General features: G+C 32.9%; 1 protein-coding gene across 1 annotated transcript in view; it reads left to right on the top strand.

The window, feature by feature from the left end:
• Positions 1–16,949, top strand: part of LOC106471673 (protein unc-13 homolog A-like) — a gene marked incomplete at its 5' end in the record, with an annotated part of 31,062 nt that overhangs the window by 13,096 nt on the left and 1,017 nt on the right. Inside the window, 4 exons of the mRNA XM_022400281.1 lie at positions 2,804–2,874; positions 5,414–5,462; positions 8,454–8,781; positions 11,766–12,399. Coding sequence (XP_022255989.1) covers positions 2,804–2,874; positions 5,414–5,462; positions 8,454–8,781; positions 11,766–12,399 — 1,082 coding nt within the window. The remainder of the gene's footprint in view (positions 1–2,803; positions 2,875–5,413; positions 5,463–8,453; positions 8,782–11,765; positions 12,400–16,949) is intronic.

Below are 16,949 nucleotides of genomic sequence, written 5' to 3'. Positions count from 1 at the left end.
AAGATTTTTTTATTACCTTCTCTTGATTTCTTGTGTATTGTCATCGTTTTTAATATGAATAGATTACTGTGTTTTGTCAGAGTGATTTCAATTTGTGCAGTTAGCAGAATCATTCTTTGGTTATGTTACAGAATATACATTCTGTGTGATCTATAGTAACACCATGAAAGCCTAGGTAACGTGGACAGTTTAAAAACTGTGGACATGCTGTTTTACAATTAGGTTTTATACCAAGAGACAAATATTCCTAGGGTGACTGTCACCTTCTTCAGTATCTGACAATAGTACTACTAGCTGTGGATTTTATATAACAACATTAATATTATGTTCTTGGGTTTGCAACAAAATACAGAGACCAGTACTCTGTATTTTGTATACAATTGCCTATCCAAATGTGTGTTATTGTAATTCACTAGTTTTAGAATTAAATTTGAATTCAAGTTTATACACTGCTCAACAGAATTTACAATATTCTAGATTTGACAAGGCATAACTATCATTATTAAATAATATCAATGGTGCCAATTAGTTAATTTTAATGTCAAACATGCACCCTATGGTGAGTCATGTGATTATACGCATATGTCCATGTCCACAAATGTTTATTCGATACCAAAGACTGTAGCCCAATGAATTATCAACAAACGTTAGTTAATAAAACCTAGAGTACCTAGACCACTTGTCCATTGATGTTGCATAGTTAAAATGAATGAATCAGTTACTTGCTGGAAAAATACTTCTGCTAGGAAGTGAATTCATGCTGTCAAATGTATTCCCAAACCAACCTATACATGCTCATTCAGATTCAAACTGGTGAGCATGATGGTCAGTTTATTTGCTTAATACCCTCTTTTTCTAGTTGCTAACCAATTGAGCATGGTGTAGGTATATGTTGTCTTTTAGAAGAAACTGGTAACCAGCTACTCCTGGCTGTAAGACTTGCATTGCTATATTATTTGTCATTCGTAGCACATGAAGGTTAGTGTAGCCTTCAGAACAAGTCCCTGCCAAGATCAGTATACCACCATTGCTGTTTACTGGGATAGTTGTTTATCTATAAATGTTATAGTGAAAGAGTTAAACTGTTAAAATTTAGGCACATTCTCAGTCTGTAAAATCTACAAGAGCTACAAATCCTACTCCAAGACATTTGTTCACAAGAGTGATTGTTGCCTTCATTATTTCCATTACAGTATGAACATTTTGTTAATGCAATTGTATTAACCTAATGTCATTTTAAGAATTAGTTGGGACAAGTTGATAAGTGCAGAATGAAGTCTTTCAATTTAATAAAATGCATAATTGTAAAATAGTAACTGTCATTTTATTTCAATTGGTATTACTTTTTATTTTTTATATCAATAAAGGTGAGAATCTGGAATGTATTCAACATAATGTGAAGACATATAATACATAAGCCAGTTTAATTTAACTCATTGTTTCAAGAGATGTTGTACTTCACTGTTAAACTACTATTAGCATATTGTACATGAGTATCACTTGAGTCAGGTTTATTTAATAGCAGTAAATACTTTTTGTACGTGTTATTTCACCAGCTGCAGACATACTACTCACAAAAAGTCCATGTTTTAGCGTTAACTTCACCATGTGACATGGAATGGTACAGAATGCAGCAAAGTGTTTATGTTGATACTGTTTTGAGGCAATTATAAGTGTCTGAAGATGACAAAAAATAGCAGATGCAATAATTACTTTCGTACAACATTAAATCACAGATATTAGGTCTACAAACATCGAAATAATACCTCTAATCAACAAATTAGAAGCCCAGGGAGGATATGGGAGTTATTGTGCCCTCCAACTGCAATCTCTTCGGTTTGTAACTATGTTAGAATTTAGTCTTGTGTTCTAAATCATAACTAGCTATGTCTTTTATGCTTAAAATTTAATCATATCCTTGTTAGCTTGCAGTAAGTTGTACCTTCTGAACTCTAATTTAGAATTTTTTAATAACAAGTTATATCAACTGCAAAACGATTTTAGCTTTGGGGCTTCTTAAGCTAGCATCTCTTGGAGCCTACACCACTATCCCCAGGTGGCTTAGTGGTAAGTAATAGGGCTTATAACCCTAAAAATCGGTTTTTGATACCCGTGGTGGGCAGAGTGCAAATAACTCATTGTGTGACTTTGTGGTTTGAAACAAGTAAACAGACTTGGAGCCTACAAACATCAAAAACTTATTTACATAATGTTTTCTTAACCTTTTGACTGCGGCTGCTTTAAAACGTGCGCAGAATTTTTGCAAGTCATACGTTGTATATAGCACACTCGGATTCAACTGCCAGAGGTGGACTGTACCCTATACGCCAAATCAGCAGTCAATGAATTAAGCAATAAGTTTTCAGGCCACAAAAAATCATTCAGTAGCTCATGCGTCAAAATTTGTTCCAGGCTGTCAGAATTTATTCACGTTTTCATTTTGTTAAAATATAGTCACAATCTATACTGTTTGTATGTGTGTGTGTTCACATTCTCATAAGATTGAAACAACAAGTGCCATCAAAACTTTCTGGTAGGATTTATTGTACAAACTATACTTTCTAGAATGTCAGAACTTATTCCCATTTTAATTAGTTTGTGAAAGACTGTCCCATCTGAACTTCTTCCTGAAATGTTTTTATATTCTTATTTCTTGAGACAGCACCCATATTTTAAAAATGTTCTGTGTCGGTTTCAGGTTTTAGTCATTAACCCTCGATGCATCCTAATTGTGTACTTTCTGAAATGATTACTACAGTAAACATTTTCTACATAAATCAATGTTTTTGGTTTTTTTTTACAGACCTAGAAGGCACTGATTCTCCTGAACTTCAACATAAGCTAGAAATTCTGAATCGGTTAATGGATGAAAAGGTACATCTTGTTAAATTGTGTTTTAGTTATGTCTTATATGAAATTGAACACAAATATTATAAACGTTTTTTAGTATATAAATGTTTTGTGATGTATGTTGGTGTAAATAAAATGTACTAATTTTTGTTGAGTATGATTTCAGTTAAGTGTTTTTGTAATGATTATGGTGTAATGCACTGATGTTTGTTGAACACAGTGTTTATTTATTTCAAATTTCTGTTGTATGTGATGGCATAAATATAATGTATTAATGTTTGTTGAACAGTATACTTTAGTTTTACATTGTAACTAGGATGAAATACATTTATGTTTGTTGGACAGTTTCAGTTTACTGGTGGAATAACTTTCCGATAAGCAAGCTGTATGAGGAGAGCAAATTCTTGCACAGGCCATAAGGTATTTATGGTCCACAACAGTTTAATGAAGAGCCTGTGTACCACCTTGAATATTTCTTTCCAACTTAAATTCCCATATATCTATACTTCCTTTTAAATTTTTTCTAGGGCTTTAATAATAAGAAAAAGAACAGAACAGAAGGTATAGCACACCTATATGCTCTATTCTTTCGGGCCCGGTATGGCCAGGTGGTTAGGGTGCTCGACTCGCAATCTGTGAGTCGTGTGTTCGATTATAACTGTCCCACCAAACACTCGCTCTTTCAGCTTTAGGAGCATTATAATGCGATGGTCAATCCCACTATTTGTTGGTAAAAGAGTAGCCCAAGAGTTGGTGGTGGGTAGTGATGACTACCTGCCTTCCCTCTTGTCTTTTACTGCTAATTTAGGTATGGCTAGCACAGATAGCCCTTGTGTAGCTCACTGCTAAATTAGGGATGGCTAGCACAGATAGCCCTCGTATAGCTTCACACAAATTTCAAAACAAACAAACCTCTATTATTTCTCTTATTATTAAAGTCCTAGTAAAAATTACATGACACATCACCAACCCCTTATTCCTTGACATTGCATACAAGCCCCTGTTATCAGTGCAGGCTGGATAGACATGGTATTCTGGTTAAGTTTCATGGGCTGGATGCAGCCTGTGGGTTATAGTTTCCCATTTCTGCCTTAGGTTTATGTCATGAATAGGATGGAATACACTAATGTTTGTTGAATACAGTTTCTGTTTACTTATATGTTTTAACATTAATAGGACAGAATACAGTAATGATAGTTTTAGAAGGTTTATAAACATTTTAGTCCTAAATCACTGCATATAACTGGTTACATAAAACTTGTATGTCTAGAGTACTGATGATTACTGTCTTAAGAGTGCTTATTGATGTAACTTTTACACACATTTAATGCTTGGATGTTTCAGAAGTCTTACATGAAATGTACAGATGTGTATTGGACAGTTGTGATGAATAACAGGTTTTGTTATATGTGTATTGTACTAATACATTTTGTACAATGGTTCATTTACCTTATGGTTTATGTGAAATCTAGGTATGTTTTTGTACAATCACTTAGCCGTTAAAAATTGATTGAAGAAAACTAACATAATGTGTATATAAGGTTTGTTTCAGTGTTTCATGTTAATTCTGCATCCTTAACCCATTGACTGCTGATTTGGCGTATGTGGTACGGTCCACCTCTGGCAGTTGAATGCGAGTGTGCTCTATACGGTGCATAGCTTGTAAAATGTTCATGCATGTTTAGAGCAGCCACAGTCAATGGGCTAATAAATTACTGATTTTGAGTATAGTGTTTCATTGTTTCAGTTTGATTTACTGTTTTTGTGATGCCTTAAGTAAACATTAGTACTATTTATTTTATGTAAATGTTGCAATGTTTTACTTCTCTGACTTGATATTGGCAGTTTATTCTTGTTGTCTTCTATGTGAACTTCATGTGTTTTTGTAACAGATACTATGAAATGTACTAATGCTCGCTTCAGTATATTGAGTTGTATTTGGAATGATTTTATGCAGTGTCCCAAGTTACTTAAATGTTGAATACTGAATATGTTAAACTTACTCATTTTATTTAGGCACATAGTTTGCCGTACATAGTGTCCCAAGTTACTTAAATGTTGAATACTGAATATGTCAAACTTACTCATTTTATTTAGGCACATAGTTTGCCGTACATAGTGTCCCAAGTTACTTAAATGTTGAATACTGAATATGTTAAACTTACTCATTTTATTTAGCCACATAGTTTGTCGTACATAGTGTCCCAAGTTACTTAAGTGTTGAATACTGAATATGTTAAACTTACTCATTTTATTTAGCCACATAGTTTGCCGTACAAGCTCTACAGTTCTTTAGTTTAATGTCAAGTTTATTTATCTGTAACTTACAAGTGATTTTGGGTATTTTCCACTCTTCAATCAGCAGACTTGACCATATGTAAAAATGGATCAGTAACTGTGTTTGTTAAATATTTTGGTATTTTTTAATTGATTGAAGAATACGTGTAAACATATTTTAAGAATATGTTGAAAATTTTTTCTTGTCTCTCTCCAGTGGCTTTCTCTAAAGTGACAAGATTTCATATTTTCCTACGAGTCTTTTGAAATTCTTGTGTATTTCTAGCTTGAAGCAATGAGAGAACACCAGCCTCATGTTTCATATCAGCTCAACTGTGAGTAAAGCATTTAGTTAATCATCATACCAATAAAAACAATTCTTTGGTTACTGTCAAGTAGGTAGTGTTCATGACAAAAAAAAATGATCAAATTGTTTAAAATAGTGTATATATTCAGTTTATGAAAACTTATTATCTGTACAGTGTATTTAGCAATAACAAAAATACAGCTACAGTTAAACAAGTATAGTTCATCAGTCTTTGTACAGAAATCTGTTTCTTTAAAAAAATCAAATAATGCAAAACTAGAATATGATAAATAAAGATAGATAAAATCTGACTTCTTATCAAATATGTGATAGACTGAAATCACAGCTTAATGAAACAAGCTTGGCAGTAACTGATTGTAAAGATTTTTTTATGCAAGTGAAGTTTAATAAAATATGAGTAGAAATCAATGAGCACCCATCAAATATTAATCACAAAAGATCCAGGTTTCAAGTCTTTCATTATTAAGGCTAATAAAAGATTAAAAGTTCTTAGTATTTCTTCTATATATCTTACAGACAAAATTTAATGACATATATATATACTGAAAAAAATGCTTTAGAAAACTTTTGTTAGACTGCCTGTAGATAATATTTCATGAATTGTGCATCTATGCAAGTTACTTATATGTTTTCTATTGTTTATTTCTCAAGTGAATCATTATTGAATATCGGTATATATATGTTTGTGTGTGTATATTGAAATACTGCTAATTGTATATCACTTAAACTTTTGGTCTCTTTTTACATGCACATGCTTAGACATAAATATTTTGTTCAATATGTAGCAACTGATATTGACTTTTTCAGCTATTTTGTCTTTCAACAGTTAATTTACTTGTATATATAACACAGAATCTTCTTATAATATTAAGTATTAGTTACAATGCCAGTAATTGCTTTTGTGTTTTTTAACGGTCATATCTTATGACATTAATTTTAAAAAGAACTTGTCCGACAGATCTGCTGCTTCAGCCTGTTTGTCAGCTGTCTCTGTTATTGAAGTTGCTTTCATAGTGGCCTTAGTTAAGATCTTAAAAATGAACAACTCAGGCATGCTTATCAACTATCTAAGATATTTTTCAATACACTATATTTTGTTCCCACTCTTCCAATTCCATGATTATTCACAGTATCAAAATGTGCAACCGTCGTATAACCTTGCATTCAATAAGACATGTAACTTGAGAGATTCGGGTTCTAAAATACAACTTAATTAATACCTAGTTAAAATCTGTGGATCAACTTACACTTGCTTTTCTTATCTACTGGTATAAGGCAACTTGACAGGTAAGGGAAATCTTAGAATATCTTGTTTTAACTGCTCGTGGATGTTATACACATAATATTAATTTTGCTTAATGCCATCAACGGTACTATTTAAAGCATTTTTATTTAAAACTTCTCTGCACTGTTTAAGTTTTTATGTAGGAGGTCATACCTTGTACGTGTTATTTTCTATTAAGCATGATGTTATATTTTAAGTTCTTTTTAAAATGTACTGATGTAAAACTATCAAAATTTAGATAAAGGTCAGAAAGGCATTTCTTATGGAAAAGAAATTTAATTTTTTTTTTCTTGTGACATGAAGAATTAATTGTTTTAGCTAATTCAACGAAAGGAAAGGATTGTATGTTTAATTAAAAATGGTTAATAAGTTTAACCTTCTAATAGTAATAAAGCTTGGAAAGTGGGTCCTTTGAATATATACAAGTACTCCAGGTTTTGAACAAAAGCTTTAAAAGTGGGTCCTTCGACTATATACAAGTACTCCAGGTTTTGAACAAAAGCTCTAAAAGTGGGTCCTTCGACTATATACAAGTACTCCAAGTTTTGAACAAAAGCTTTAAAAGTGGGTCCTTCGACTATATACAAGTACTCCAAGTTTTGAACAAAAGCTTTAAAAGTGGGTCCTTCGACTATATACAAGTACTCCAGTTTTTTGAACAAAGAAACTCAACCACTCTCAAGTTTTAAAGTTTGGACGTGCAGATTTCCTTTTTATGGCTCGCCTCATAATAAGAACAAACATTTCTTTTTAGTACAGTACCAGCTCTCTTGATTACATTCATCTAAATACTCCTGTTTTAATGTTTGTAAGTTTTAAGACAAGAATACTATACTAATTTGTATTAATTTTTTCATACAGTTCTTTCTTAAGATAGGAATGATGCTAAGTTTGTAGGATATTTCTGACAGATTTTGTTGATTTTTTTTTCCCCTCAATTGCAGAATGTGACAATAAATGATTTGGGGTACTCTGTTAACCGTATGTGAACTTTTTCGTGTATATGGAATGTGTCTACACTAATGATATGACATATTTTACTAATTTTATGTAGCTTCATCTACTAGCTGTGAATGAAAACAGTGAGCTCCTCTTTCTGTAATTGGAAATTTTTGAATGTATCATTAACTCAGGACACTTATCTAACTTTCTGTCGACTTTTTGGTTCCATATATCTGATAATAATGAACTAGTAAGTAATGAATGACACAGTGTTAGCCTTATGTTTACCTTTTTCTAGCTAATTTGTCTGGAAACAATGAGAACTGATGTAACATATTGTAAATACATGGCACCCCACTAACTTTTTATGTTAAGTTTATTCACTTTTTTTTATCTGAACACAAGAACTATTTTATTGATGTAGGATACCTTCCTAAACTTGGTCCCCCTCCACGTACAATTATTTATTAATACTGGATACATTGAAAAATATAGAGTATCATACTGAACGTATATTTTAGTTGTTTACATGTACTGTATCTAGGACAATAACACTAATTAGCAATTCAATTTTCCAGCTACTGTATCTGAGGACAGTGACTACACTAGTGATGTAGGATACCTTCCTAAACTTGGTCCCCCTCCATGTACAATTATTTATTAATACTGGATACATTGAAAAATATAGAGTATCATACTGAACATATATTTTAGTTGTTTACATGTACTGTATCTAGGACAATAACACTAATTAGCAATTCAATTTTCCAGCTACTGTATCTGAGGACAGTGACTACACTAGTGATGTGGGATACCCTGCTAACCAACACCCAAGTGCCTCAGTTCACCACCCCAACAGTTCAGCTTCTCAGTTTGGTGGTGCTTCCAATTTAGTCCGGAGGGCTTCTCAGTGTGATGACTTTTCTTTCGATCGTGAAGGCTCTTATGAGCTTGACAACTATGATGAAGATATGTATGATGACAGAGTATCCCAATCTAAAGGTGGAGATATTTGGATGAAGGGAAGTGATTCTGAATCGGATCCTCTGTATTATAACAGCAGACCACCAGAACGCTGCGTGCAAAAAGACAGAAATAGGTAAAATGCATTTTTTTGCAAGCTCTAGTAGGTGTGTTATATTATTTAAAAAAAAAAAAAGAGATATATGTTAATTCTTATATGCAAAGCTCTTAATGTTTGCATTATGTTAGTAGACAAATTTTGTTTTGTATTGTAAAAATAGACAAATTTTAATATTTATCAGAAAAATCAATACATGTGTATCATATTAATAAATTACCAGCATTGTATTTGTAGAAGGAAAGAGAGAAATAACACTTACTTAAAGTATTATGTTCATGCAGATCTGTATTACATAGTTATACCACTACACGAACCTACAGAGTTCCACCATTTATGTTTTTCATTTTTCATAACCATTTTAGTAGATGTAAATTCTGTAAAAGGTAATAAATTCCAAGATCTATATTCCTATGATTCTGGTATCCAAAAAGGTTTTCTCTAAGCAAATTAAGTTCATCATATAGTCTTAGTATTGCCAGGAATTGACTGACACCTTCTAAGTTCTACTTTTTTTTTTTTAAAATGATGTGTTATGGAAACAAGTTTTGGAGTAACTTTCACAAAAAGTTTGGTAAAATACTGCCAGGAATTAACTAATAGTAACAGTTTGTCCTTGCATTTTATTTACTACAAAGAAGAGAACCTGTGATTTTGATGATACTGAGCATGTGTAAGATTTACAGAAAAGAAATAAATAGTCGGTGAACTGCTCACGAGCAGTATTTATTCTGTTACTTAAAAAAAGAAAATATTAATTGTAAAACATGCTTCCTTATTTCCCATGCGAATAAACAACATTTTTTTTTAACTTCATATTGGAAAAATTAAAGATATTTAAAAACATGTGCAACAGCAAGCTGGGTTTGGTTGATCCTGAATAAAATCAGACCAAATTTTAAAAAGGAAGAGCAACGACTTTTCATTTTCTTTTAACTATTGTAATCTGTAGTAACCTTGGGCATGCCTTTGATGATATAAGGTGCCATTAATCTTGTTAAAGATCTTTGCCACAAGCATGGTTTTGCTATCAGCGCTGCATTAGAATCATCTTCTTGGTTTAAAGTTCACGAGGATGTGCAAAAAAAGAAATGCATTCTGTTGCTGACTGACTTAAAAACTTCTCCAATATCAAAGCACTGAGAAACCAAGATGTGCATATGGATTTGGTAGTGGAGGTTAGGAGTAGGACCAAGGATCTGTAAGTTTTGTCATGTTTTTTGCAATCTGTATACATGATTGTGGCATTAACCTGATCTAAACTTGGTCTCTATTTTTGGCCTTATTTCATGAAGCACCTGTTCTTTCTTATTCTCTAAATTAAAATATATTTTAAAGTAATCCTGTTTAATTTTTTAATTCATCAGTGATGTCTATATTATGAAGGATGTATATTATTAAATATTTTCAGTGGCAAATCATAGTTTATATTAGCAAATACACAAAATATATGGAATATAGTGCTGTAAAAATTCTCATTTAGTACCATAAACAATGTATATTTTTTTTATCAAAGTCTTGTTGTTGTTTTCAGCAGAAAATCCTGGACTCTTAGATAAAAATATCTATATATTGCAACATAGTAACAAAGTGGATGTATTGAGCTTTCATGTGTCACTAATCTGAATATTTTTAAAAGATTCTTTATATGTTACCATTGAAACTCTATAACAGATTGCTAATAATTAATTGAACCAATTAAACATGTAGACACCTGCCTGTTTCATTAAAGCAATATAGTTCTGTTCAATTTCTTCTGTATTCTTAATTTTGGATTTTTCAGTTTTGCTTTTTTAAACTACCAGTTTGAGGTGTAACATACACAGGCTTTTAGTATATGTGCTGTTGTGTTTCAGGAACTTGAACATAGTGAAACCATAGCTATTATATGATAGGGTCAAGGTCATAACCACAAGATCAGTTTTATGGCTTTTGTCTTCTTTAAATCAAACAGAACCATAAGAACCATTCTGGAGATGACTGTATCATTTATGGCTTCTGTTATTACCAGCATATCTGAATGATTTATCTCTGCAAGCTAGTTCAGTAGAGTTTTTTGCTACTATTCGTTTGTACTTGTTTATCTTTGTATTTAGCAAATACATATATAAATGTATTAATACCAGCTTTGAGTTGCGGTCAGATAAAGATGCAGAGATTTTTTTTTTTAATTTTATTTTGTGTCTTTAAAATGTTTACTAAATGCAAGTTTTAATTTTGTTCATTATTAGGCATGTATTTTCTGTTGTTTACTCCAAGGTAGTATTTCTTAGTGCATGTTAAATACAGGAAATTTACCTGGAAGAAAGAGATCAGTTCTGCCATAAATCTCATTACCTTTTCCTAAAGCACGTCTTTCCCTTCAATGTCTTGTAATTAAATCAACTCAACTCCAAATTTAATAAAAAAAAAGTGTTGCAAAATTCTAAGAGAAGATTACTTCCATCCCGAGCACTCTTCTCCAGGGACACTTGAAGAGCCAGATGAAGTGTCTCCTGAGGAGGAGGAGGAGCAAGAAGAAGACACAGATAACAATGACTAAGAACTTGCTTTAAACGAAAACTGCAAGGACCCTAAGGAGACAAATAATAGTGATCAAAGTTTTACTGTAAACAAATACTGAAATATATTTCTGGTCCTGAGAAGACGAATAAACCTGATTAAGGTCTTTCTTTAAATACATGCAATAGGAGATCTGAAATGTTAAATACTAAAATTTCTGATTAAATGGATCTAATTTTGTGTTAATGATATACATTGCACATTGTTTAAAGTGCTTGTGATAAAACTCCAAGGATTTCTTTTTGTTTTTATGTTTTCAAAGAAATCTGTCCTTGTTTATATTTTAATTTTAGTAAGTTAAGATTTGTGCACTATTGAAGAACACAGAGGTAATATAGTTTTATTTATTATATGCATTGCATAGGGAAAAAACTTCTTTGTAGTGTATGTGTGCATGAGCAGTTTCCTAAGTAATTTTTGTTAACTTTTTTTTTCTTTAGTTCTCCTCCAGCATCACGAAGATGGGGAATGTTTGGATACAGTAATGGTCCTGATTACGAAAGTGACCAGAGCTTTTCGTTTGATGCAGATGACCACCTTATGTATAATGAATATGACAGAAATACAGATGATGTAGTTGCTAATATACATAGGGATACAGGTCGGAGAAAGAGCTTGGAGCGGCAGGGAGGGTTTGACCAGGAAATATTGAATGAAATGTATGAAGAGCCTGAAGCAGATTACCAAAAAGGTTATCATAGCCCAGACAGTTTGGATGCTTTCAGACAGGACAGTGCAGAAAGTGCAAATGTACCAGAATGGCAAGGAGTGGTGAATGGTTCCTCTCAGCCTTCTTGGGACCAAGAATTCCATTCTTTCGAAACTAAGGAAAGTGGTTCTCCTGTTCCTGAGCAGTGGAGTTCTGTTGAGCAGCCTTCCATCCCCGAGCACTCTTCTCCAGGGACACTTGAAGAGCCAGATGAAGTGTCTCCTGAGGAGGAGGAGGAGCAAGAAGAAGACACAGATAATATAACTCTTATAGAGACTGACTCTAGGCCTGAAGGAGAAATGATGTCAAAGGCAAAAGTTCGATGGTTAACAGCATTTCATAAAATCATCGACCAGCTTAATGAGGTAAGATTAATAACTCATCTTGTTTTGATTCTTTTTCATTTTTAAGCATGTTAAAGTTTATAAAACATTAGGAATACATTTTAATTTTCCATACCACAAATTATTGCTCTCACATTTTCCTTTAATCTCCTGCATCATTTTCATCAAAAACTAAACATTAGCATTGAATGTTATATTCAAAAGTCAGTAGAGACAAAACATAGCTATTTGTTGCATTGTATCATAAGAATTTCAATGGAACTATATATATACACACACACACACACAGTAGATGACAAATGAATCTCTCCAGTGTCAGAGACATCTATAAATCTCTCCATTGTCAGAGACATCTATAAGTCTCTCCAGTGTCAGAGACATCTATAAATCTCTCCAGTGTCAGAGACATCTATAAATCTCTCCAGTGTCAGAGACATCTATAAATCTCTCCAGTGTCAGAGATGTATATAAATCTCTCCAGTGTCAGAGATGTATATAAATCTCTCCAGTGTCAGAGATGTATATAAATCTCTCCAGTGTCAGAGATATATATATAAATCTCTCCAGTGTCAGAGATGTATATAAATCTCTCCAGTGTCAGAGATGTATATAAATCTCTCCAGTGTCAGAGGTATATATATAAATCTCTCCAGTGTCAGAGGTATATATATAAATCTGTCCAGTGTCAGAGATGTATATAAATCTCTCCAGTGTCAGAGATGTATATAAATCTCTCCAGTGTCAGAGATGTATATAAATCTCTCCAGTGTCAGAGATGTATATAAATCTCTCCAGTGTCAGAGATGTATATAAATCTCTCCAGTGTCAGAGATGTATATAAATCGCTCCATTGTCAGAGATGTATATAAATCTCTCCATTGTCAGAGAAATCTATAAATCTCTCAATTGTCAGAGACATCTATAAATCTCTCAATTGTCAGAGATGTATATAAATCTCTCCATTGTCAGAGATGTATATAAATCTCTCCATTGTCAGAGACATTATAAATCTCTCCATTGTCAGAGACATCTATAAATCTTTCAATTGTCAGAGACATCTATAAATCTCTCAAGTGTCAGAGATATATATATATAAATCTCTCCAGTGTCAGAGATGTGTATAAATCTCCCCAGTGTCACAGACTGACATTGTTGTGAGCCTTTCCACAAGTTTTACTGATGATATTTGGAAATAAAGGAAACAAAGATTACAGAGTAATAGTTCTGGAAATTTTAGCTTGATGTATATTTTAAATGAAAACACAAGTTCTGTTACTGATAGGATTTTAGTTACTTAGAAATGATATCACCAAACTGCTGATCTTGAACTCTATAAGAAATCTTTTAATATCTTCACACACGTCTGTCATTAATATCATCTAAAATATACAGAAAATATAATAGATAAAAAGAAGTGGTTGGAAACAGTCCAAATTAAATATTTCCAGTTATCATTCACTTTAAAGTGTAAGTCTTAAGGAAATCTAGTATCAAGTCTAGTATACTTCTTTTAACTGCACATGTTTAAACTTGTCATAAGAGATTGAAAATTTTGAAACTTTTAGCCCTATTAACAAAACATTGTATTTGAGAGTGAATGTTCATTGTTAAATATTTTTTTATTTGAACTGAGCACTGATATAGCTCATGCTTAACAATACAAACACTACTTGCCTGATCACAACCTAATATCTTCTAGTACATTCTTAGAACTAAACTAGCACTGAAGTAAACAAAACATAGTACTTTCTAACTCATGAGTATAGTTTATTGAACGTGTAACATAGTGACCCTTTTTCACAAGAAAACTATCACTCGACGTAGCATTTTCTAGTTCGTGGCTGTAGTTAAAATGTGTTGAAAATAACACGGCACTTTCGAGCAGGTGTTAATATCTCAACTATCACTTAACGCAGTTTAACACTTTCTAGTTCATGGTTGTAGTTAAAATGTGTTGAAAATAACACGGCACTTTCGAGCAGGTGTTAATATCTCAACTATCACTTAACTCAGTTTAACACTTTCTAGTTCATGGTTGTAGTTAAAATGTGTTGAAAATAACACGGCACTTTCGAGCACGTGTTTATATCTCAACTATCACTTAACGCAGTTTAACACTTTCTAGTTCCGTGATTGTAATTAAACTTGTTGAGCATCACACAGCACTTTCTAGTACACTATCACTGAACTGAATGCACTACAGCACTTTACAATGTTAACCTACTTTTCGAGTTCCATTACACTTAGTCATTAAATTTTAAGCCTCATTATCTCTTACACTTACAGATTAGTGAGTAACGGTAGTGAACTTTTCCAATTATAAATATTTCTAATAAATCGCAGATTCGAAATGCAGTTTTTCTTTTGTTGTTTTCTCCGTGTTTCGTATTTGCAACAGGTGTTAACATTTTATAAAACAAAAGTACAGAAGAATTATGTTACATTAAGACGATTTTTAAGCCTCACCATTGTCCTTAAAGTCTGACACCACGTCTGGTCATGCACGATCATCTCGACAATAGTCGTGCAGCATAGTTTCCGTTGCGAAAAAAAGGCCCCATAACTGAGTGACAAGGATGACGGTTCCTGGCGCTTGTTCCAATAGTCCGATCGTATAGAAATCAATAGCACTGCGTCCGGTGACTTGACCAGTATGTCTTTGTATAAACTATCATGAATATCCGTTTCATTCACCAGCTATTTGAGGTAAGCGACAGTTGAACAGGGGGTGCGAGTGGAAACAACTGTTTGAGGTAAGCGACAGTTGACAGCTTATCATAATGAACTCATACTCTGTCGAAATATTAATATCCATACATAGCTGGTATTTTTGTGTGGTGCAAAGAGTACAGAACATTGGCCTGATAGTATATAGAGTAGATCTTGACCTCCGCATCCACTCTCCTGATCCCAAACTTGCCCCTGGTTCAATATCCAACAGTTACCACAAATCCCTTTTAAAAGTTTCACGACATGCTGTGTATCACTTTGGAATTTTTTTCATCCACTGACTGGTAACAAATGACATAAGACTAGTTACAGTTACCAAAGTAGCATCACCAGTACCTACGAAACTCCTAACAATGTCAAAATATAATTTTGATAAATTCAGTTCCACCGTGGCTTTATATCGGCTGTGGTTGTCATGTAACTTTACTGATTAGCATATTCAAAACAGCATCAATATAATGAACTCGGCCTTGTGTACCTGCATGTCAAACCTTCCGACTTTCATTTCTGACGGTAAAATTTGGTGGGGGAAGAAAAAAAAAGTAAATCGGTTCAATGTAACTTATTACGTCAGTTCTCGGATTTGAGTTGTGAGAGAAATTGGCCCCTTCGGACAATTTAAAGTTTAAAAGAATCACGAGACCTTTGTATAGACAGGATTGCTGGCTTCTGATAAATAACGTTAGAACAGATTAAGCTCACTCATAATAATTATACGTAGCCATGTTCCAAGTTTGTTTTTTTTGAAGGTTTTGGTCATGTTAATAATTAACTTAGGGAAGTGTTAGGGTAAAACTTGAATTGTATTCAAGAAATAAAGAATTGATATACGCAGCTATAAAAAACTATAGAACTGTTTTATTTTTATATTTCTGTTTTAACTAATTATTTAATGGACTTTCGTTAGTATTTTTGTTTTATTTTACCATATCCGGTTGACTGACACGTTATCCTGGTATACGCTGGCTTCACCAGGATTACGTTTAAAGCGTAATATATTTTAAAAGTCATCTTATGAAACAGTTTTTGTGTTATCTCAAATTACAGTTGTTCACGCAAACCCATTGGATCTTGTCTACTTTATAACTGAAATTATGTTTCGCAGAACAACAGACATGGAAAAATAACATAGGGCACGAAACTGTATTATAAAGATGATGGTTTACCCAGCGACGCCACCATTAGTGTTAGCCTGGACACATTTAAGTGACACTGTGGGGTTTAAGTTTAATGGCAGAGCTATTGTGAGGCTTTTACGACTTTGGTTTTTGTTTTTTTCATATATACTTAATAATATCACGGTTTGTTTTCCACAGAGAAAAAAACAGATCATTGGAGTTTTATACCAAAATGAAAATTATTTATCATCAGATGGTGACTGTTTCAAATATCATTCCAAAAACTTTCAGTACGTTGCATGAAATGTTGCAAAGTGAAATTCGTCACAATATTTATGCAACTGATTACTCAGAAACTAAAAATAAAACAGAATTGTTTCTTTATGGGAATAAATCTCGGAGAATTTTAACTTAATTTTTTCAACAACTAAAAAAAAAAAATATTTTGTAGTTTCCTGGAACAATTTATGTGAATTGCAGAGATATATAAACCAATCGTATAAGAACAACGATTGTAATTCGATTGATAATTAAATATTTCAAGGAAATAGCTTTCTCAGCAAGATAAAAAAAATCATTGTTCTTAGGGTACTTATGAAACAGCAGGTAAACTCTGGAAAAGAACGAATGTGCTCGAACTGTTACACAGAATTACTAACTCTGGGGCCCGGCATGGCCAGGTGGTTAGGGCGCTCGACTCGCAATCTGCGGGTTCGAATCCCC

The sequence above is a fragment of the Limulus polyphemus genome, unplaced genomic scaffold (genome assembly GCF_000517525.1).
Source record: "Limulus polyphemus unplaced genomic scaffold, Limulus_polyphemus-2.1.2 Scaffold4777, whole genome shotgun sequence".
NCBI classification, from domain to species: Eukaryota; Metazoa; Arthropoda; class Merostomata; order Xiphosura; family Limulidae; genus Limulus; species Limulus polyphemus.
This window is presented reverse-complemented; position numbering and strand designations above follow the sequence as displayed.